A 22,643-nucleotide genomic window follows, 5' to 3' on the forward strand; every position below is an offset into this window, starting at 1 on the left:
CCTTTTCAGTCAGTGAGTAAGTTAAGTCATTAGGTCTAAGTCCCTGAAATTGGGTTAGGTAATCCTAAGGCTGCAGCACATGTTACTGTCAGACCTTCAGTGCTGGTCACTGTAAAGTGCTAATAATAAAAATAATAAAATATTAGAAAACAAAGTGGAGTATATGAGATTTATTACCCATCCAAAACAGCCTAAATAGAGTCTCTCCACGCCTCCAAGCACAATATAACATATGCTTAAAATTGAATCGCTATGCGTTCTTCACGTGCAGTGATTTAACGAGTGCGATCATTTAGTCACGTGAGGACGCATAGTTGCCATGGCGCTAGTATTATCGTAAGAAAACCAGCCGCTTTATTATTATTATTATTATTATTGGGTCACACATAACCAAGTAAATTTGTTAATGTATATACTAATTTATCTGATTTGTCAAAAAAGACAGGGTGACACCAAAAGGCAGAGCCTGTACGAGGGTGTTTCCCTAGAAGATACAAAACCAAAAAAAAAACAAAAACAGCTTTAGCCGAGCCTACAGCAGAAACAGCCGTGGATGAGGTAAGTAATCTGAGTGTAATGTGAAATAGAGTCTAAAGCAGTTATACGGGCACAATGTGGAGTCTATGAAATTTATAAACCCAAAGGCTCGGGCTGTAGCGCACGACGTATAACTATTATTTATCCATACTGTAAACTAGCTATAAATAAGTAAATAATAGTATCAGACAATTTCACTGAAACGCAAGCAGTTGACATACACTGTACAACGTTATGGGTGGAAGCATACACACCCGCATACATAGCTGACCCGCAGCTTGAATGTCATAATATAGGTTGCCTACACAATAGATACCAAGTGCTTAGGTGCCATATATACATATAATATAATGTAGTCTTCAGTTCTAGTATAGTCTGGGCCCAGAAGAGGCTGCAGCTCCACAGTCTGATGCCCTGCGGTCATCTCCACAGAAGTGGCACTTGTACAAGTATCTGCTCCCTAAAGCATGAGCCATCAAAATTCCATTTATAGCAGCAGGCCTGCCTCTTTTTGTCATATGGTTTGGGTTTTGAAGGTTGACCTTTGGACCAGGAACACTGCTTGATGGCCTTTGGAGGGACAGGCACCTCCCATATATTGAGAAGTTGAGTTCTCCCCATACACGAATCCCTTTGGCTGCTGCCCAGATTCTGAAGTCCTTGTTTTACTGGATCCACAATGACCCACCCAGGTCCTTTGAGAGCTGAACCATAAAAAAACTGTGAGCCATAAGCCTATCATGGGTTGTGGATGGAGATGCGGCTAGAGCTGCCGAATAAACTGAAAAGGCTTGCAGCCATGATGATATGTCAACAATTGCTTTTTCTTCTTCGGAGACTTGTCATCAACAAGTAGGATGGTCTGACCACCTTGGTGAGAGACAGTAAAAGTGTCTGGCCTCTGCAGGGAGTCATAAGATAACAAGAACTCCAACTTGACAAACTTCTAGCGTTGAATCTTCTCCAATGTTTTCTGGGGAATAGGGGGGAGTCCTTCTGCAATTACCACCAAAGGCTGTCTGACCTCTGAAGTATCAGCACTCAGACCATCAACCAAGACCGGCAAGATAACTGGAAGATTCACCTTCATTAGTCCTCAATGAAGGGTCCACAGGTAGTACCACTGCTGCTCCTATACAAGTACAAGCAGGTGACAGCCTGTAATTAATTACATGACTAGCATGTGTCTATAAAATAAAAGCTGTCTTGGCTAGAAGCTCAGCTACCACTGAATGAGCTGTCAGACCAAAATAACCGAAAAGACAGTGGACACATCTAAAAGGGCCACTAGGTAATAGTGGCTGACACTGGCAGTGAACTGCCACTCTTGAGCTCGCCCACTCTCAAGGGGGCACAAGTGCTCAGTGAAGTGTGACTCAATGGATAAGTGCATGCGGAGAGCACAGGAGACAACATAATTATTATTTGTGTGTACGCTATAATATTAAAAGCGTATGAAATTTACCAGGTGGTGGAGCGGACGAACTTGACGGACCTGACAGTAAGGGGTGAAGACCAGCTGGCTGTAGAATTCCAGCTACAGCTTGTGCAATTCGTTGCACGTCTCCCTCCGGTAAAGTTGGGCTATGCTTCACTTGGAGAGAGAGAAAAACCAGTGAACTCGAGCTTGAACTAAGAACTGTGAACCAGCAAACTTGAGCTTGGCTTAAAACTCGTTACTAAGTGAAAGTGAGTAAGACCCGCTCAAAGTCAATATATATATTTATGAGGCTCCGTGATACAAAATTATCCGGGGAGTTTATTGTCCGGTTATGAGTTAGCCGTGAATAAAATATTAAGTAAGCATTCAGTTGACTAACATACAGTAATGAGTGTACAGTTGACCTTCAAGTTAAACCCTTTTAACCTGTGGTTAAAATTGGATAAATATGTTTTTTAATATAATCTTGTACAAATTGCGGTATTTCAGCATGATTGAATAATGCAGCATTCACTTGCCATGATGATAAATTAATTACATACTACCATTAACTCTTGATACTACTGATACTACCAATAAATGGAGTTATCTCTCTTGTTTTGATGCATGGAATGATCAACACACACAGTGGTGTGTTGTGAAGCCAAGAAAGTTAGTGCACCATCCCAATAAGTTGTTATCAACATAAAGTTGTTTTTGCTCTGTTTCCTTTTGCAGTAGACAAGGTAGGGCAGCCTGCACTAACAAATTTGAGTGAAATCACTTAACCATCCATTACCAGATATATATGCTACCAATATTTTCTTTGTTTGCACACTTCACAAATGCAATCTTGCAATAATTTGGCACACTTAAAGAGAGTCCAAAGGTCCAATTTCAGCAACAAAGTGGCAAATGCAAAGCCTTTGCTACTCTTTTCCAAGTATTACTACACTTGCTTCATGTGTATTCCAATAAATAAGAAGGTGATTAAATTACAGTGCAGATGTTCCTCAGAATAAACTAAGTTTTATGGTGTTTGCAATAGTATATGTGACCGGATTTGACAAAACCAGGCTTCCACACACATCCAATTCTTCGACTTTAATTGCTAGTAACTTGACAATGCAGTATGCTATTGCCCTACAATTTTCACACAATGCTTTCATTGCTTTATGTAATAACAAGTCCAAATTTGAAACTGATAGCTCACTTTCATACTGAATTATGGTCCTTCAAAGTCGTAAATTTGGATGTGTGTGGAAGTCTGGTTTTGTCAAATCCGGTCACATATAAGCAAAAAGTGTCTGATTTCTGGATTGATTTCTATATTTAGTATTGGTATCGGTATTGGCAGATGATTTCACTAATTGTACTGCTATCGGAAGTATCAGTATCGATACACCTCTAATCGAGATGCACTCATCAACCAATCATGAAATAAAATCACATTTTAAGCATAAAATATTAAATTAACAATTAATTGTGTCCTTACTCATTCTGTTAATCCTATAGGAAACAAAGATGGATAACATGTAATGCTTAATTATAAGCTGTATCCTTTGTTATAAATATACGTTTGCAAATTAAACCTTTGCATCTCATAATCCATCAGACGTTCAAGTCATTTATGGCTTTTCTACTCTGAAAAAATGGTTATTGTGATTGGTGAAACATTTCCTTTTACAATAACACTATTTTCATGTCTCATATTTTGTAGCATTTACTCTATTCTATTCATCTATGTAAAACCTTTAAGCTCAGCCATACAAGTGTTTGTCTTTGTTCAGTGTGCTTCAATACTTTGTTGAGGCCTCAGACATGAACACCAGCTGCTTTGACAACCTTGAGAGGAGTCCTGATATACCCTTGGTATACAATGTTTCTTCCTAATCATCAAGTATGGAAATGGAGCATACTGCTGACTCAGTGAGACCTATAAGCATGATTTGGCACCCTTACGAAGGGGTCAGCTTTATTGCAACCCAAATGATGATAAATGTGATCCTGCTGCAATGTCTCCATGTACAGAGCTGTTATATGCGCCCCTGTTTGGTATGGTCATTTCCTTAGAGGTGCATGCTACCCACAGTCTGGTATTCATTGGGGGAAACCTACTGAATGGATCTGGCTTATGACTTCTGCAGCAATAAAAGGCATATTGCTCTGTATGTGCTAGATTGCCCTCATTTTGTACACTGCTCCAAATGGGCTCTGTGGTAGGCATCCTGTAGGCTGCAAGCTGTTTGTAAATTTCCAAAAGAGGAAAAGCATGAAATGTATGTCTTTTATAGAGATGTGTGAAAAGCATTAAAGTGCAAGGTGGGAAGTGGAAAGAGGTGTTAGATTTGTTTGAGTGTCAAAAACTGTATTGCCATTGTTGACCAGTGCTATAGCATCTTTGGGTTGCAGCTGCTAAACAACTTTGATGAACAACTGCCTGAATAGGGTGACAGGTTGGTACCGCATTAGCCATCATCGATCACTGGGCAGGATTTGGATAGTAATTCAGACCAGATCCGTCACAGTTGAGGAATGTGGTTGATTGGTTCTGTGTTATTACAAAGAGTTTTTGCAAGAACAAAAGAGATGTTGGTATGATGCAAGTACTCTTGTGTATACATACTCTGGTTCAACTGGAAGATCAGCTTTATCGTTACCTTTTGTACATTTGAGGTGTGTGTGTTTTCAAGCATTAAAATAATCTAATTGAACAGTCAATGCTCTAATAGAGCAGTCACATAACTCGATTTGATTTGCTCCCGTGTTCTATTTCCTTTCTTCCTCTATTCACCAGAATAATCTGTTTTATAATCTTACTAGGTGGACACAAAAAGTGAAGATGTTGTGTTTGATATATCTGGAGTTTCAACAGTTTCTATTAGCTCACGTGATGCGTAATAATTTTCTCTGTGTGCATTCAATGCAGGTACATAGCTATAGTGACATTACATCTTGACATTCCATTGATGATATATATGTATGTTTGCATGTTTCACGAAGTCATAAAATGATACATCTGACAATGTCTATCCACAAGATGTCTGTACAAAGTATGCCTACACTTATGCATCATGTATATATAGATATCGTGCAGCTTCTTTGGCATTGTTAGATATGCCTTTTCATATTTATCTGTGATTTATGGCCAATTAGTGGTTCTTGGTTTCCTCTATTTTGTCTTACACCACCTGTACCCTCCATGTGTAAGTGTAACGTTTTCTTCTTTTTTCATTATCCAGCCCTAATGGCACTCCCTTCTACCCTCACATCTCTAGCTAGAAGTGAAACAAAGAGAAAACAAAACAGCTAACCTAAAGAGCCTACATAGACCTACAAAATACCACATAGATTGCCAGTATGCACACAACCTCTGTAACTGATGCTTGTTATACAGCACCAGCTGAATTGTTTCAGTCAACATTTTATGAAAATTTTGGTTTTGTATGAACTGAACTAAATGTATGATCTGGCTACACTTCTAATAATAAATCAGTTTCCACTTCATTCGGTTACTCTCCACATTTGTTTTCCATTCCAATTCTCTGTAATTCTGTAGCTAATTTGCTCTAGTCACTGTTAGGAGATTTTGGGTGTGATATGTATCTCAAGTGTATATCTTAATGTACATTTACAAGAGAGTCTACGTACATGAAAGGAGAGAATATTGTTGAAGAGTTTGCTATTTTGATTGCATGCACTGTCACAGACCATTTTATGCTTTAGTGTACCATTCTTAGGTGGTGCAACTGTATGGTCTGATCAAACAACTGGTCTGGTTGGATTTGATAGACACAATAGTTGTGTTAGCACTTATTCCTGTACAGTGTGAGCTACCCAGAATACCATTGCTAGGCCACTATACCACATTTAGCTATATTACAACGTCATATATATCTACTTGCAGGCCTCATCTTTGTAATTTGCCATTAGTACTGATTCTGGGACTGGCCACTTCAGCTGCTACTTCACTTCACCGCACACTCGCTATGTCCTCTTTATCTGCCCTCAATATAGAACACTTTAAGATGCAGCCATCAGCCACTATGTTGGATGCTGTGATCAACAAGGTGTGCTGGTGTTGTCAAGTAGCACAGCTTCATGTCCCTCTGTAGGTACTGATAAACTCTCCATTACGATTTAGGCTAAAGGATAAGGCACTGCATTATTTAATTGATCACTTTCTCTACCTCAATTTTTCCATCACTGAAGGGTCTGCAGGTAGGTGTAAACTAGTCTATATTCACTAACTTACCACTGTGTAGTTTGCAGTGATGGAACATTTCATGTGGCACCCTTTGAGTTTCTTGTGTGACGTCAACTGCTCCTTATCACAAATGGTTAGTACAATGAGTCATGTTCAGTTTGAAATGGTGAGATCAGTACCCTCCTTTTGAAGGTAACTATGACGACCATTGTATGTACATTGTGAGTATTTAAACTAGGTACGTGGAGTCTCTTCATGATCCTGTTAAACAACTTGATCTTCTTAAGGATGATGTTAAATTAAAAGTTAGTAGCAGTAACCAATAGCCTCTCACAGTAGCTACACGTTCACATTTGTAGTCAGTTGTAGTGAACTCCTTAACTGACATAATCCATTACCATCAACACTTGACTGTTATGCTGCGTTGTCTTCACATATTGACACATAAGCTACCAGGTGCACCATTAGGTTGTCAGGTTAGTGTTTCTCTTGTTGAATACTGTCTGATTTTGTGTGTGACTTTAGATTTATGAATTTTACTACCAAAGTCTGTTGGGCAACATCACCGAAAGTGATCACTTTAATTTGGCATGGAAATTTGTGGAGTATGTCATATTCACAATCACGTACACTGATTGCTGTTGTGTTAGGCTGTTAGCAAGACAACAACTGGAGGAAGGTGTCAATAAATGTATAAAACTATTGAAGCAAACTTCAAAGTTAGTGTAGCTACGTGAGTTATAGTAGACTCCCTGCTTAGCATTTATGTTATACTGGTGTTCAAATTTTTTATACATATACACTTAGCTATGTTTATGAGAATAAAATTACAAAACATGACCACTAGCTAGCTAGTATAGATTTACCATTTTGACCTAGTACTTCATCATGTTTTGTTGCCTTGTCATTGTAGTCCACGGTTAACGGAAATAGCTAAAACATTAGAAGATTTCATTCAAGAGTTGGCATCAATTTCTTTTATCACAGATAATGGTACAGTCAGTTTACCTGTTTATCTTGTGTTGTTAAGTGTCTGTATGTAGATAAACAAATTGTGCATAGATCTAATAAAGGACCAAAAAAGGTAATGAAGTAATAATTCACGGAACAATAATAGTTACATCATATTACTCTCTAGAAAACTCACCCAACGGTATTCGAAGACATTAGGAGAAGGCTTGTAGATTATTTGCTGGATGTGTTTCAGTTAGTCAACTATAATCATAGTCTCGTGCCCAGACCCCACCCACTGCGTTGAATAGAGTCTGGTGACTTACGCTATGTTTTTGGGCCCGCCGCCATATTGTTTACGCATTTGTATCCATAGCTGTAGTCAGCCATTTTCCTAGTTCCAGCCTATCAAATCGCGTTGTACCTGAATCAAGGCGTCCGATTGGTCAGAAAAGAAAAATGGCGTAGGGCCCAAAACTCCTGCGAATGTCACCAGACCCTATTCAATGCAGTGGGTGGGGTCTGGGCACGAGACTACTATAATCATGACATAATAAATGGTGTACATTTAATAGGAAACATTTACGTCACATTGGTACATTCCCACTACATGAAATATTTTACTTTAACCAGTCATCATGGCTAAGAAGGGTAAGATTTATCTAATTTAATTTTCAAGTAGCAATTTAGTGGTACAAGGGAAACCACCTTTAGGCCATGGCCTTAATAGGCAGGTGGCTGCTTTTTACAGGTGGAGTACTGTACAAATTTCTCACTCGGGTAATCTATTTGGTATTTAAAATGGATGGGTGGCTGCTAAAGAAGACAAGTTCCACTATCTATGGCTATAAATTTTGTCATACTTGTGTAGCATCTCAACCCAGTGATCAGCAGTACCATGCACAGAGCTCTCTAACCCTTCAATATATCTACCAGTAAGTTAGCAGCAGCAGCACATTAAGTGGTGTGTCTAGCATGCGTATAGTCTGCAGGTGATGTTATAATGGTGAGGAGAGCAGCATTGACCGTAACATGCCTGATGTGTCCATAGTGTACTTACTGCACTTGGAATGTACAGGCAAACTGATTAACACTCATGACTGGATGAAGGTTATTGTCTAACGTTAAGTGCAATTCTTATATATTTCTTGTAGGCATTTGTCTCCGTCATGTCTTCTGATAGTAGTGAAATGGATGATGAGTCACTACAGTATCCTTACTATTCTACATTCTCCTCTCCTTTGCTGTGACTGACCTTGACAAGTTGCAGTGAACGGTTTCACTCTGCAGTGGCACAGCTTCAATTCATGGGGTTTGTTAGACCAGCCAGAAGGAAGAAAGACCACATGCAAAGACTCACCTGGTATAACTGATCACAGAAGAACCTCATTGTGTTTATGTAATGGCTAAATGAACTTTATCTATGTTGACCTGTGGGTAGATTCTATGCATGTGATGTTTGTTTAATTGGGCGTGTACTTTCATTGTTTGTTTGTGGTATTTAAAGAGGTGTCTTTCTAGCCAATGATATCATAATTGGCTAGAATTGGAGGGATTTTTCCCCTTAGTTTGGCCCCTTTTCTGTTACACCTTTCAGTCACTAGGTCAAGTCATTAGGTCTAAGTCCTTGAAATTAGGTTAGGTAATCCTAAGGCTGCAGCACATGTTGCTGTCAGACCTTCAGTGCTGGTCACTGTAAAGTGCTAATAATAATAATAAATGTTGTTTATCCTTGTTAGTATAGCTGGGGCCCTGCCCACTATAAAACCTCCACTCAGTGGAGGTTTTATAGTGGACAGGGCCCCAGTTGTACTAACAAGTGTAGTTTGGTATTATACAGCAAGTCCAGTGTTGGGGGTAACGCGTTACATAATAATTATTGCTTTTGTGGTAACGAAGTAATATAACAAAATATGCTGTAAAAACAGGTAATATAGCTGGGGCCCTGCCCACTATAAAACCTCCACTCAGTGGAGGTTTTATAGTGGGCAGGGCCCCAGCTGTACTAACAAGCGTAGTTTGGTATTATACAGCAACCAGTGTTGGGGGTAACGCGTTACATAATAATTATTACTTTTGTGGTAACGAAGTAATATAACAAAATATGCTGTAAGAACAGGTAATGTAACTCAAGTTACTTTACTTGCAATGTAACGTGTTACCTAAGTATTGAAGTTACTGTAACGAGTCTAATATTACATAATATTCTTTAAGTAACAAAGTTACTGATTTAGTTAGTAATCCATTGAGTAACGCTTAGCCACTACAAAGTAACGAAGCCTACTGAATGAAACTTATTCACCAGCTTCTTGCTTATAACGAAGATTTGCACATTGTCCAACAACGCAATAATGTCACGTGATTATTATTATTATTATTAGCACTTTACAGTGACCAGCACTGAAGGTCTATGATAAAGTGGTAGTTTCACACGTGACAGCTTAAAGCTATGTAATATTATTATAGTTACTTTATTATATGGGTAATATGTAACTGTAACTAAATAGTTCAGTTGTAAATAATATGTAACGAGCTACATTTTAAAAGTAACTGTCCCAACACTGACAGCAACTGTTGAGGAGAGTGTAGTGTGTACAGGATATCTGGTTATCAGGCTTGTATGAAACATCAAATTCCTGCTATAAGACTATCACCAAGAGGTAACAATAGTAGGGATGCCTTGCCATCACAATAGGCAGTCAACAAGGAAGCTGCCAAGAAATCTAAACCTAGTAAGAAACATGTAGCCAGGCAAGAAGAGAATAGTGATGTTGATTATTATTATTATTATTTATTACAGGTAATTTATAAGGCTAAACAGCCTGTTACACCTGATCAACAGGTAAAAAAAGTACAAGTAGACTAATTACATACATTTATACATAGTGTTAGATGAATATTGGTCAATCAATTTCTTAAAATCATCAACTGATGCTGCACATGCTACTTCTTGGGGTAAATTATTCCATGGTTCAACAACTCTTCTTGTAAAAAAATATTTCCTGGCATCTGTTCTTGAAAAATATTTAAATAGCTTAAATGTATGACCTCTGGTATGGGTAATGGGTGAAAAAGTAAAAAAATCAGAATGGTCTATATCATACTTATCATGTAGCATATTGTAGACAGCAATCATGTCACCTCTATAACGTCTATAATGTAATGATGGCAAGTGAAGTACTTTCAATCGTTCCTCGTAGTCAAGATTTCTTATAGATTTGATCATTCTAGTTGCTTTCCATTGGATTTTTTCTAATTTTTGGATGTCTGTTTTATAGTGAGGTCCCCAAACCAAGTTACCATATTCTAAAATAGGACGTACTATTGATTTGTATAAACATGTAAATGAATCTACAGAAATATCCAAAAAGGTCTGTTTAATAAGGCCAAGAAGTCTATTAGCCTTATTAACCACTGCCGAACACTGACTATGAAACTTGAGATTGCAATCAATCAACACCCCCAAATCCTTTTCCTCATTTACCTTAACAATATCCATCCCATCCATCAATGTGCCCTCTGTGGTAAAAGAACTGAAGTTTGATCTTGATAAGCCATTGAGGCATGCTTTAGAGCAAGTGTTTAATCATCAAGGTACAGTGGTGCTGACATTTCAAGGTTCATCATATGATCAGGTTGTGTAAAATGAGCTGTTGTACTTCTATTATGCTTGTACCAATCAACAGGTATCAGAATATGCTGATAATATCATATCTAGCTATAAACCACCAAGAGTAACTAGATCGATGAAATGCCATTTCACTGATTGTACAGTATGTTTTCTTTTCTTTTTTTAAGTAACCATTAATGTGTTATAACAGCTAGACACAACTGACTCAGTTGAGGAAATCAAAGTAGAGGTTGTGGAGGTGCTGATTTCAAACATTCCATCTTATGTACGTTGATCATTTGTTGGATGTGTGCAAGTTTTCGTCTACTCAATAGAAAAGAAAACTTAAAGAAGAATTTGGAAAACGTCAATTGATTCCTAAAATGACTGTGCATGGTCTCTCTGAAGACAACACTACCACCACCTCGCGTGTAGTAGGTGCAGTTACTGGTGGTGGACAGCAGGTTCTGACAATTGACACACAAGGTAGACCAGTGTTTTTCAAGGATTGTGAGCCAGCTGTCCCTCTTGATATACGAATAATATATATCACTAAGATTTGGGTTTTCCAGCCACCAAAGAAACCTGACACTACACTAGTGTGTTGGTCAAACCAATGTATAGAGCTACAAGCAGTCCCAAATGTTTCTAAGAAATTAAATATTTTCAAACTGTAGGTGAAAGTTGCCACCGTATGTGTGTAGTGTGTATGTACATTGTTGCGTGCGTGTGTGGGGTGGGGGGTGGTTCAGTGCTTCTAAGTGCTACGCAGTCAGTGCCTCTCTTTGGCAAACTCCAGGCAACAGTATTTGTACTGGCCAAACTGACTATTAGAAGCTTACGAGTTTAGAGTTTGTGCACTGATGATGTCACTTAGTTCATACCAATCTCGTGCCCCTGCTAAGGTTTTGCAAGCCTTTCAGGGTAACCAACTTAGCTATGCACTTAGAGAGCAAAAACAGCTGTTTTCATAGCTAATACCTGGCATGTTCGCTCAATGGTGGATGTTACTGGTCCCATTGAAATTGCTGCCCAAAGACCTGGCAATCGGGTGTGTGTGTGTGTGTGTGTGTGTGTGTGTGTGTGTGTGTGTATGCATGCATGCGCGTGTGTGTGTTTATGTGTGTGCATGTGCGTGTACCTCTAAAGTCCTGTAGGTCAAAATGGTTTTTCCCCCTTGATGAAGTTTCGTTGTCAAAGTACAATTGTAGATACTACAATACATGCTCATCAACTAAAATTATTATTAAGCTAGTAGCATTATTAACAGCAGAAATTTGTATAAACTTTTCATCATTCCATTTCATACACTTCTGCGTTTCTTAGAGTGGAATATCAACACTCATCTCGCCAATCACAGAGTATTATTTGGATCAATTTGAGTACACTTCTGCCAATTAGATATGAAGTAATCGAGAACCAATTTTATATGCAAACTATCCAGAGACATCACTACAACCAGCAACACCGATCACTGGTGGTGGTGATGATCCACCAACTGATGATGACTTTAAACCATCAACTGATGACCCTGATGATGGAGTAAGTTGATGTGTTTTAAAATAAAATAAAAATTGTGCGGAACAGTCCACGTGCACTATCAGATCCATTCTACTACATTCCGAAGATCATTGACAAGGATGATTTTAATTATCATGTACATGGAGGTGGGCATGGGGCAATAATATATCCTGTACTAGGTGGCTCAACCAATAATAGGATTAGCAAGGGACTGAAAATAGACAGTTCTGGTAACAGACTCGCCATACTTGATACCTCTGTTCTAAAGTTTGATATAAACATTTATCCAATTGATGACGATGTGGGCATTCAGTGATGATGAAGGTCCAGCACAAGAACTAGTTGTTTTAAAACACTTTTACACATTTTGCTAGTGTATATTGCGTGCGTGTGTGTGTGTGCGTGTGTGTATTTATAACCACTACATGCATGTGATCTCATTGATTGTTGGTCCTCCCTCCCCTCAGGTAGTAGTGATGGTCACTGTTTAGTCTACTTCTCGGTTCTAAGCTTGTAACTGTCTGGTCAGTTGTACATGTCTTATGTTTATATAGTATATGTAATAGCTAATATAGACTTTAACCAAGTTGTGCATGTGTTTAATTGGGCATGTTCTTTCATTGTTTGTTTGTGGTATTTAAAGAGGCGTCATTCTAGCCAATGATATCATAATAAATATTGTTTATCCTTATTAGTATAGCTGGGCCTTGCTCACTATAAAACCTCCACTGTAGTTTTGTTCATTCTTTGTCTAACTGTTGAGGAGAGTAGTGTTCAGGATGTCTGGTTATCAGGCTTGTATGAGACATGAAATTCCTGCTATAAGACTATCATGTCAACAAGCAGTGAGTAATAAGAGTGTAGCCAGACAAGAAGAGGATGGTGATAATGTGCCTCCTGTGGCAGAAAAACTGCAGCTTGATCTTGATAAGCCATTGAGACATGCTTTAGAGCAAGTGTTTAATCATCAAGGTACAGTGGTGCTGACATTTCAAGGTTCATCATATGATCAGGTTGTGTAAAATGAGCTGTTGTACTTCTATTATGCTTGTACCAATCATCAGGTATCAGAATATGCTGAAAATATCAGATCTCATTTTAAAAGCTATAAACCACCAAGGGAATGCCATTTCACTACAGTATGTTTTTAAATTGTATATAATATGTTAGAGTTAAAGCACCGCCGCGCGTGTGTACGGAAAATACAGTACGAGGGGGTGCATGTGTCGAGAGGCTTGCTGTATTTGCCTCGAGACACCCCCCGAGTACTGTATTTTTCGTACACACAAGCAAGGCGGTGCTTTAAGTGTTATATTGTACTTCCTGGTCGCGTCTGGCTTGGAGCGATTTTCTCTAGTACTCAAACCGCTGCGATTTTCGGTGATAAGGATATCAGTAAGTGTTTAACCAATCTATTTCTAGTCGTAGAACGACCTAATAGGATTAGTTTGGCTAGTTTTATCGATTTACAATGTCACGCACGTGATCAATCGTGCTGTCTTAGTGGAGCCGTGTTTAAAAAGCTTCGTGATCAGACGATCAGTAAGTGTTTATACAATCTATTCCTAGCCGTAGAACGAACTCTTAGGATTAGTTTGGCTGGTTTTAGCGATTTACAGTGTTGTTTACGTAACATTCCACAAATAAATTCTCCGCATAACTGTACTGTGTTTGCCCAAGTGTGCTGCATTTGCCCAATTAAGCGCATAACTGTACTGTATGACTTACAGTACAGTTATGCAGCTGATTAGTACTGTATGGACAATACGATACGCGGCATCGCTTTGATCCTCCCACACAAAGTACAATATATAAGTACAATATTTTATAGTTATATTCTACACCCCAGTAGATGAAAACGATTATAGATAGTAAGTTATAGTGAAACAGCACCTCCTGGAGATGGAAATCAATAGAAATTCTTGGTGGATCAGACGTTTTACACTTTTAACGATGCCACGCCCACATAGTCGCGATTAGTTGTTTTTTTTCCAGTGTCATGATTATTATTATTATTATTACTAGGACCGCGTCACATACAACCAAGTACATACACCAACGTGACAGCCCTCCTGGTGAGGCTATTAGGTGGTGAAGGCATGATCCCCTCAATATGTCACAGTGGTGACAGATAAAACACAATAGTGGCATCGTAACTAAAGGCCACCAGTAGCTAAGTGCCAGTACATCATTGTTGTGGTAATGGCACAGTGATGTGTACACAGTATATGTAATTATGTATACAAAATGTACAGGAGAGAACTATGCATTATTGTATGCAGCAATACATTATAGGCAATATCAAATTATTAGCCAATATACAGTAAAGTATCAACATCAACTAGAACTAAATAAGGTTCATCAGTGGTGAAGCAATGGCACAGTAACGGGTGACACACTATAATTATGCATACACAACTTGCAGGAGATAGCTACACAATACCGTAGGAGTATGCAAGCCAGATGAATCAGATAAAAAAAAAGACAGCCAAGCCAGCCAGAACCTAGTAGCTAGCTAGCAAAGCCAGGTGAAGGCAAAAAAGATTAAGCATGTATTGAATTGCCTGACACCAACACAAAGGACGTTCGCCATGCCAGCTGCACAAGACAAGATTGTTTACATGTATTGTAAAGAGAGTGGCATGTGTTTTAATGTATTCTTGTATTGTTAATTAACTTTTTATGTGACTGGCAGCTGGCATGGAGACTTGAGACGTTACAAACATAAAAACTTACTTGTAATCTTCTTGTTTACGTGTATAAAGTGGCCTTTCCCTCTCCTGAGGTCACTTCACGGACATTCGCTAACCTTCTCCTTCGCCCAATCTGTAAATAAGCAAGGGTGTGGTGCTGGGCGTTATATAGAATTACACGTATGGTCAAGTCATCAGCACGAATGGGCGCAACGATTATACGTTTGTGCCTTCGTTCACAGGCGAATCGATCCCCGGTTAGTTTACGTCTCTAGGCCTCGTAGTTTTCTCAAACATTAATTATTAATTATTTATTTATTTATGACGTAATTTTAACCGCGTTTCGTATTTTTCTTAGTACTTGGTTGTATAATTATTTTTTTTTTTACAAATTAATGACACAAGAAGTACATAATAAACAAAAACAAATTATCTCAGTTACATATGGGCCTCAGCGACCTGCACAGCAATCGGTGCCTCAGCAATGGGACAGCACAAACTGGACCTGGCACCACGAATGCACATAATTGCAGACCTCAACAAAGAGAAGCTCAATTTACATCTCAGCCATCCCATCACTATTCCATAGGAAAGACTGTGCTTTGCACTCAAAAGGTTGGCCAATCTCTTATAAAACTGAGTAGCAGCATCACCCATTCCACCAGTAGTAGTAAAAATTAAGGGAGTAAATGAGGCATTCTCTACTTCATGAACCCGTTGTTGGTATTCACGTCTCTTTTCCTTGTCATGACGTCGGTATGCAGAGTGTAGGGGTTGATTTGAGGGTGCACTAGGGTTAAAAATTCTGACATCAAAGTATGACCTCTCAAATCGTCTTCCCCAAAAACCATTAGCTGCAATGTCAAGCCTTGCGTTATCATCACGATTAGCTGTTTTGTATTGAAGGGTCTCACCAGAAAGAGGCTGAAGGTGGGGTTCAGTGACAACATTGTTACAGACCTCGGAAAGTAAATTGGTAGTTAGATCACGCACTTCATTATGTCTCAGAGAAGGAAACCCGCCCTTTGGGCAAGACAGAGCATGTTCTATGGTAAAAGAGTGACCACAGGCACAGGAAGTAGGGCAGGCAGATGGTAGCCAATGATAGCGAAGCGCAATTGCATCACGAAAAGCAGTTTTATGAAACACAAAATTATGCGACTTCAATGGAAGACAAGAGAGCCAATTCGATGCACCCTCCTCCTGAGCCAACATGACTGAGGAACGCATGCTAGGAGGAAGTTCATCGAACAAATGATTGGCAGATTGAAGTTGCTCTTGATGGCTCCTAGAGTGAAACTTGGATCGCAACTGAACCTGTGCATCAAGACAGTCACCTAGTTGATGTACCTGAGAGATAATCAAGCCAACGAGACCAGCATTTACTTCTACAGAGCAGGAACGCTGCTGTGACACAACAATCGAAGGATCAAAAACACCAAGGCCTCCTAGCCGCACAGGCAAGGCAAATAGCTTTCTCTCAACATCACCAGGGACAGTTCGACCCAATAGACTAGGAAGGAAAACAGATTTAACAAAATGCTCAAGAGGAAGGAAAAGGTCTGTAGAACAAGAAGAAACACGAAAAAATAGTTCCATCGGAAAGAGAGACCATGACAAAAAGTCGCGATTAGTGAGTTATCCACGAAGGAGACAAGAGTTCATCGAAACTTGTTCCAGTTCCTGAGGTGAATAATTATTGGTTGATTTAGGCGCTTGTTATTAGAGACTTGTTTACCCTTTAGGCCCCTATTTGGTGATTATTAGTTTCTCATCCAGCCTTTCTAATTATTATGATGCGGGCGGGAGGGTATTACCATTATACCATTATTTTATAATATTAACACACTGATGTACAGACCTTGTCCAAATTGTCTTTCTTTCTTATTACAAACATTTCCTTCACCAGCTGATTCTACTTTTCGTGATCGCCAACTGTTTTTCGACAGTAAACTGAAAGCCTGCTTTGATGAAGTCGATAGAACACGATTGCAACTGGCACTGCAGCAATTTGCTAAGGAAACAATAGTTCTCCTGGCGATATATAGCGCATTGTAGCGTTCACCAACAAAAAATTGGAACAGTTTGGTATCACGTGTTCTTCTGAGCATGCACAGAGTAAAATAATGGCTTACCATGCGGTAGCTTAAGAAGGATGCGGGCGGTGGATGAGAAACTAATAATCACCAAATAGGGGCCTTAGTTAGACTCTATTTAGGCCGTTTTGGGTGGGTAATAAATCTCATATACTCCACCTTGTTTTCTAATATACTCCACGCCTTCAGGCACAATATAACATATACTCAAAATCTAGGTTTATCCAATCGCTATGCATTGTTCACGTGCAGTGATTTGGCGAGCATGATTATTTTGTCACGTGAAGCCGCATAGTTGCCATGGCACTAGTATTATCGTAAGAAAACCAGCTGGTTTTTCCGAGCCTACAGCAGAAACAGCCGTGGATGAGGTAAGTAATCTGAGTGTAATGTGAAATAGAGTCTAAAGCAGTTATACGGGCACAATGTGGAGTCTATGAAATTTATAAACCCTCAGGCCCTTAGTAGCGCCCTCGCTTCGCTCATGCCCTACAGCCCGGGCCTTCGGGTTTATAAATTTCATAGACTCCACATTGTGCCCGTATAACTATTATATAAGGATTTCGCGGAATGTGTGAAGTTACACCATATATGGTAAGCGTAGCCACAAAGCGTGGTATATTAATTATTATGCCACAGTTTGCCGTGGTATATACCACAGCACGGCGCTTTTGATCTCAACCACAGGTGTGGTATATATATATACATATATATCATCATGCAGTATACAGAAGTACTGTATAGTACGTATCATGGAGGTCCCCCCCCCCCCAAAAAAAAAAACAGCTTAGTTTTCTTTAAAACAGATATTCCAGGAGGGATGGTTGTCTGGAGAGCATTATTAATGTGGTGTGCATTAGTTCAGTAGTCATTTAAAATAAGGAAAATTTTATATTTGAGTACAAAAAGTGAGGAAACATGGGAGGTCATCTACACTTATATATAGCTACTAGTGAACATTTAAAATAATGATCCCTACTCCAGTCATGGTGAAGTAAGAATTAAATGTCTACTAGTATAGCTGCAGGCGTAGATAACCCCCCTTGTTTCTTTTCTATGATCAGTACAGCTATGCTCAAATATAAAATTTCTATATTTTTCCTATGTTGATGTTAACTCTATTGAGGAAATCAAGGTGGAAGTTGTAGAGGCACTGATTTCAAATATTCCATCTTTCTGATGTTTATATTGTTGGATGTGTACGTACATGTTTTAGTTATTTTACACATAGTGGACAAAAACAGAACATGATGATTTTGATCAGTGGAAAAAAGAAATTAATGAAGAATTTGTAATCGCTCATTTGGGGTCTCCCTTGATTCATGAAGTCTATCTGACGACAACACTCACAAGTACAGGTCTGGGAAATCAAATTCCCTGTATTGGTAGCCAGCAGATTCTGACAGTTGACATAAAAGGTGGACCAGTGTTTTTCAAGGATTATGATCCATCTGTTCCTCTTGATAGTAAGAATATTACGTAAAAAATAATATTACTAATGTTTGGGTTTTCCAGCCAACAAAGAAACCTGGCACAACAGTAGTGTGATGGTTATCTATAGTCACTAACTGTTATTTCTCAGAGTCTAACTATGGACCTCTAAGGTCCTGTAGGCAAAGTAGCTAAATCAAAATGGCTTTGCCTTTTTTCCTTTAATAAAGTTCTGTTGCCTGGTACAACAGACAATACATACTCTTATTACTATACTAGCAGTAGCAGTAGTAGTGATAGGAGAGCAACTTGTGTAAACCATTCATTGTTCCATTACAGAAGCTTCTTTGTTTCTTAAAGTGGAATATCAACCCCCCTCCGAATCTTCACCACAGAAAATCATTTGGATCAGTTTGAGTACACTTAAGCCAATTAGATATAAAAAAAGTGAAAACCGATTTTATGCAGACTTTTCACAGACATCATTACAACCAGCAACACCAATCATTGGTGGTGGTGGTGATCCACCAACTGATGATGACTCTGAACCATCAGCTCAGACCTCAACTGACGACTCTAATCATAAAGTAAGTTAACGTGTTTTTTTTTTAAGTTTAAAATGAAAATGTGTGCAGAATCCATTCTGGTACATTCCGAAAATCATTGATAAGGATGAGTTTAATTATCATGTAAATGGAGGGGAGCGTGAGACAATAATATACCCTGTACTAGGTGGTTCAACCGATAAAAGGATTAGCAAGGGAGATGGTGACAAACCTCCTGCCATACTTCATACCTCTGGTCTGAAGTTTGACATAAACAATCATGATGACACAAACATTTAAGGATCAAACAAAAAAAATCTGAAGCTCAAACATATAAACTGGTAGTTTTTGTGACACTTTTACACACTTTGCTAGTACCTGTGTAGCCATTGTAAACAATATTATAAAAACTTGTGTGTGTTTACAACCACTACATGAAGTCTCATTGATGGCTCTCCCCTGGATCCTCCACTGACACCTGGTAGTAGTGATGTGGTCACTGTTATGTCTGCTTCCCTGCTTGTAACTGTCTGATCAATTGTCTAGCTTGACTTAATTCCTCATCCAATGAAGATACCTGATGATGTCATCATTAATAATATAGCTAAGACTTATGATTGGACAAATAATTAACACACCATTGGTATTATGGTGTGTGTTGTGTGTGTGTTGTTGTGTGTGTGTTGTGTGTGTGTGTGTGTGTGTGTGAGTGAGTGAGTGAGTGAGTGAGTGAGTGAGTGAGTGAGTGAGTGAGTGAGTGAGTGAGTGAGTGAGTGAGTGAGTGAGTGAGTGAGTGAGTGAGTGAGTGAGTGAGTGAGTGAGTGAGTGAGTGAGTGAGTGAAATGAGTGAGAGAGAGAGAGAGGTGATCCCTCTTCCTCAACTCACCTGCTGGGACAAGTCCAGTATTAGCTGCATGTGCTGGTCTCGTAATGGCTGCTCATGATCTGTGCTGTGTTGTGTCCTACTGGAGGAGGCACTGGCATGTTGTGATAAACTATCATTCTCGTCTTGAAGTTTCCTCACTCTTTCTAGAGGAGACAAGGTAAATTAATGATTTGTATAAAGTAGTTATCACCCAGTAGTGAAGTATTCTCTTCAGACAGTTTAGCATTTTGATCCTTTAGTGCAAATACTGCCAGCGCTGATTCGGTTCTTGATTCAGCTGAGGATGCTCGGAGTTTTTTAAGTTTCCGTTCATGTCTCTGTTGCTAAGTGTAACCATGGTGAACCACCAAATAAGTAGTTGTTACTCACCATGACAACCATGTCATTTTGCAACTTTATCACATCATCTTGCAACTTCTTCACAACCTGAAATGTTTAGTGACATTATCATGATCACCATTAGTGTTAAACATGCTAAATGTGTGCAAGTATGTGCAGTGGCAAATTTTGAAAGGGAGATTTCTGAGATTGTAATGTTTTTTGCTAGGGAATAGAGTTTGGGGTACAGAATGTTGATATTTTAGAAGCTCTGTGATTGTATTTTTTAGGCTACAATCACATTAAATGCGTAATGTTTTAAGGACAAAGAATTGTGGCCTTGTTTGTTCTATTAGAGTAGTTTGCTTGACTGCTCTATTAGAGTATATCAATTGTGTTATGGAAAGGTAAAGTTTTTTCTGAGGAATACTGCTAAAGTTAAGTAGTACCTAGGGGGATAAACCACAGCAACAGTATAGCTATACTGAGCTAGCTGAGCTAAACATAATAAGAGGTTTCAACTGAAACCACAAAAACCCATCTAGATCTGTCACTGGTGCTTGTAGTATGCACATGTGTAAGCACACTAACAGTAGTTAGTTAGACCATGCTAAAAAGATTCTCTTCATAAATAATTCCTGAACAATGTAACTCAAACTGTTCAGCTTGTAGAGATACATATAGTACCATACACCTCGGATTTGGGAACAACTGTTCTAGGTGTCTTGGTTTACCGGATACCTGATAGTCCTGCCTGTAGCTTAGCAAGGTGTGCTACATTAACAAGTACAAATCCCAACCTGTCTTATGTGCAAAACAGCATGATAAGAAATCAGCTGCTCCTTGACTGAGACAAGGTACACCAGCAGTTCACCAGTGCACCAAGAGTGTTTGAGAAGTGTGGCTATACCATTTTGTCCTCAAAAGCTGAACTTGTTATTGTACATACTATTCTAACTCTAAAAAATAGCCCTACAGTACATTGTCATTTATGCCATTACTGTGTGGTTTACCTGTTCCTGAGCTCCACTGTGTGTGCTTGTCTGCTAAATGTTCTTCAGTTGATCAAACAGAGCATCTCTCTCTGCAGTCATCAACTGTAACTAAACATCAACAAAATAACAAATAAAAAACTACATGTGCTCTTGACAATTTTTTAGCTTTATAAGGCCACTATTGATGTTTCAGATCACCTAAACCAATGTGGGTGGGCAGCTCATTATTCATCACAACTTGACAACATGTACCTGACTGTTTTATTAGAGTTTGCTGAATGCTTTATTAGAGTATTTTAATCACTATCCTGGGGTTTAGGAAACCCCATCTGAAATTATAACTTGTAGGCTTGCAGCAGAAACTCCATATTATCATAGTTTGGCAGTACAAACACTCAGAACAAATGTGAACAGGGCAGGTCAGTGTAATAGGAAACTCAAAAGTGGATAAAAATTTTTTGAAGATTGATATACTCTAATAGAACAGTCAGATGTATTCTAACATCTAACAAGAGTGCTTCTCTCCATTATTATTATTAATCAGCTTGAATGTTCATGCAGCTAAATTGATATGACTATTGTCAGGCATAAACCACATATAACAAAACATTTATTATACATGAATCTAGTAAATTTGAAACATTTTAGTGTACATAATCTGGGGGTGTGTATCCCTGCTTGTACAACTCACCTGGAAAAATCCTGGATACTCCTCTGAAAGCCCGGGTCTTCAGTCCATCTAGCCTGCCTCCTAACTAGTTAGTTCATTATTCCCATAAAACACAGTGATATTGAAACAAAGGTGGAAGCTTGCATGATGCCATAAATAATGACTAAAATTTAAGTGGTGATCGAGATATAGCAATGAGTCTGAAACATAAAATTATGAATAAGCAAGAAGCCACCAGTTCGGACTGCTGCATGGTTAAAGTGTCTGGCATACACGTATAAAACAAACTAAAATAATTAGTGTACTTTACACATATTTCTAAATACGAATGAAATTTATTATAAATATCTAAGAAGCAGCGGGAGACATAACCAAGCACGTACCTTATCATTTGCTTCTGATGCTGCTTCCCTCGCCTTTTCCTGGCTCACAGCAAGACGTTCAAGCAACTCTTCTTGCGTTACTGCAGTGATGGGGATCGAGTCTTCTTCCTGTTCCCATGCCCTGTTGTTCACGGAGGGTACTTTACTAGTTTCAGGTTGTTCCTTGATTACTCGCACAGCACTCTTCTTGGATGGAGCGCTACCCATCACATGTGTTTACTTGCGTTACCGTGGTTATTAAGTCACGTGATGTACATTACTCACGTGGTTTAGTCATAGACTATGGTATGGTCTAGTCTCGCGAGGCCAGACCGCTTTTTCTCCACCCCACCCAGCACCCTTTCTCCGTCACGGTGCTTATCGATTAGAGATTATAATAT

General features: G+C 38.9%; 4 protein-coding genes across 16 annotated transcripts; 2 read left to right on the forward strand and 2 right to left on the reverse strand.

Annotated features, from left to right (window-relative positions):
• Positions 1-389: 389 nt before the first annotated feature.
• Positions 390-8,816, forward strand: LOC136260737 (origin recognition complex subunit 3-like). 3 transcript variants are annotated; one of them, XM_066054585.1, is made up of 16 exons: positions 390-558; positions 5,200-6,027; positions 6,073-6,178; positions 6,223-6,356; positions 6,403-6,469; positions 6,524-6,640; positions 6,690-6,769; positions 6,815-6,883; positions 7,078-7,157; positions 7,208-7,248; positions 7,303-7,370; positions 7,691-7,766; positions 7,987-8,050; positions 8,101-8,225; positions 8,270-8,325; positions 8,386-8,816. In XM_066054585.1, exons 6-13 carry the CDS (start codon positions 6,581-6,583, stop codon positions 8,029-8,031), a joined length of 519 nt encoding a protein of 172 aa, XP_065910657.1. In that variant the 5' UTR covers positions 390-558; positions 5,200-6,027; positions 6,073-6,178; positions 6,223-6,356; positions 6,403-6,469; positions 6,524-6,580; the 3' UTR covers positions 8,032-8,050; positions 8,101-8,225; positions 8,270-8,325; positions 8,386-8,816. The 3 variants fall into 3 exon arrangements, with proteins under 3 accessions (XP_065910657.1, XP_065910656.1, XP_065910658.1); XM_066054584.1 differs by having other exon boundaries at positions 5,865-6,027; XM_066054586.1 differs by having other exon boundaries at positions 5,891-6,027.
• LOC136260733 (uncharacterized) lies at positions 6,963-17,442 on the reverse strand. 3 transcript variants are annotated; one of them, XR_010703638.1, is made up of 2 exons: positions 7,312-8,839; positions 6,963-7,197 (listed from the first exon to the last, which is right to left on the reverse strand). XR_010703638.1 is itself a non-coding variant. In XM_066054577.1 (2 exons), the coding sequence occupies exon 1, from the start codon at positions 16,536-16,538 to the stop codon at positions 15,378-15,380; it is 1,161 nt and encodes a 386-aa protein (XP_065910649.1). In that variant the 5' UTR covers positions 16,539-17,442; the 3' UTR covers positions 6,963-7,197; positions 14,983-15,377. The 3 variants fall into 3 exon arrangements, 2 of the variants coding, with proteins under 2 accessions (XP_065910649.1, XP_065910650.1); XM_066054577.1 differs by lacking the exon at positions 7,312-8,839 and adding an exon at positions 14,983-17,442; XM_066054578.1 differs by lacking the exon at positions 7,312-8,839 and adding an exon at positions 14,140-17,442.
• Positions 12,925-19,438, forward strand: LOC136260735 (uncharacterized). Its single transcript, XM_066054579.1, has 5 exons — positions 12,925-13,259; positions 13,311-13,385; positions 18,267-18,501; positions 18,806-19,053; positions 19,102-19,438. Exons 1-5 carry the CDS (start codon positions 13,026-13,028, stop codon positions 19,309-19,311), a joined length of 1,002 nt encoding a protein of 333 aa, XP_065910651.1. The 5' UTR covers positions 12,925-13,025; the 3' UTR covers positions 19,312-19,438.
• LOC136260738 (uncharacterized) lies at positions 17,921-22,633 on the reverse strand. Of its 9 annotated transcripts, XM_066054591.1 has the most exons (9): positions 22,528-22,633; positions 22,264-22,462; positions 21,902-21,965; positions 21,229-21,318; positions 21,016-21,174; positions 20,267-20,323; positions 20,088-20,220; positions 19,898-20,040; positions 17,921-19,588 (listed from the first exon to the last, which is right to left on the reverse strand). In XM_066054591.1, exons 6-9 carry the CDS (start codon positions 20,276-20,278, stop codon positions 19,514-19,516), a joined length of 363 nt encoding a protein of 120 aa, XP_065910663.1. In that variant the 5' UTR covers positions 20,279-20,323; positions 21,016-21,174; positions 21,229-21,318; positions 21,902-21,965; positions 22,264-22,462; positions 22,528-22,633; the 3' UTR covers positions 17,921-19,513. The 9 variants fall into 9 exon arrangements, 8 of the variants coding, with proteins under 8 accessions (XP_065910663.1, XP_065910665.1, XP_065910662.1 ...); XM_066054593.1 differs by lacking the exon at positions 21,902-21,965 and having other exon boundaries at positions 20,088-20,214; XM_066054590.1 differs by lacking the exon at positions 21,902-21,965.
• Positions 22,634-22,643: the final 10 nt, after the last annotated feature.

This window comes from Dysidea avara, chromosome 7 (genome assembly GCF_963678975.1).
Source record: "Dysidea avara chromosome 7, odDysAvar1.4, whole genome shotgun sequence".
NCBI lineage: Eukaryota > Metazoa > Porifera > Demospongiae > Dictyoceratida > Dysideidae > Dysidea > Dysidea avara.

What these genes read in the sequence shown, in the direction of transcription:
- LOC136260737 (XM_066054585.1), top strand. Translation starts at nt 6,581, where the DNA reads ATGCTGCGTTGTCTTCACATATTGACACATAAGCTACCAGGTGCACCA. An exon ending in CTAATAAAGGACCAAAAAAG is followed by an intron (nt 7,249 to 7,302) that starts GTAATGAAGTAA and finishes ATTACTCTCTAG; the next exon opens with AAAACTCACCCAACGGTATT. An exon ending in AGTCATCATGGCTAAGAAGG is followed by an intron (nt 7,767 to 7,986) that starts GTAAGATTTATC and finishes ATACTTGTGTAG; the next exon opens with CATCTCAACCCAGTGATCAG.
- LOC136260733 (XM_066054577.1), bottom strand. Translation starts at nt 16,538, where the DNA reads ATGGAACTATTTTTTCGTGTTTCTTCTTGTTCTACAGACCTTTTCCTT.
- LOC136260738 (XM_066054587.1), bottom strand. An exon ending in AGAGAATACTTCACTACTGG is followed by an intron (nt 20,041 to 20,087) that starts GTGATAACTACT and finishes TGTCTCCTCTAG; the next exon opens with AAAGAGTGAGGAAACTTCAA. An exon ending in TACTGGACTTGTCCCAGCAG is followed by an intron (nt 19,589 to 19,897) that starts GTGAGTTGAGGA and finishes TGACATCATCAG; the next exon opens with GTATCTTCATTGGATGAGGA.
- LOC136260735 (XM_066054579.1), top strand. Translation starts at nt 13,026, where the DNA reads ATGTCTGGTTATCAGGCTTGTATGAGACATGAAATTCCTGCTATAAGA. An exon ending in GGGAATGCCATTTCACTACA is followed by an intron (nt 13,386 to 18,266) that starts GTATGTTTTTAA and finishes TTTTACACATAG; the next exon opens with TGGACAAAAACAGAACATGA. An exon ending in TCCATCTGTTCCTCTTGATA is followed by an intron (nt 18,502 to 18,805) that starts GTAAGAATATTA and finishes GTTCCATTACAG; the next exon opens with AAGCTTCTTTGTTTCTTAAA.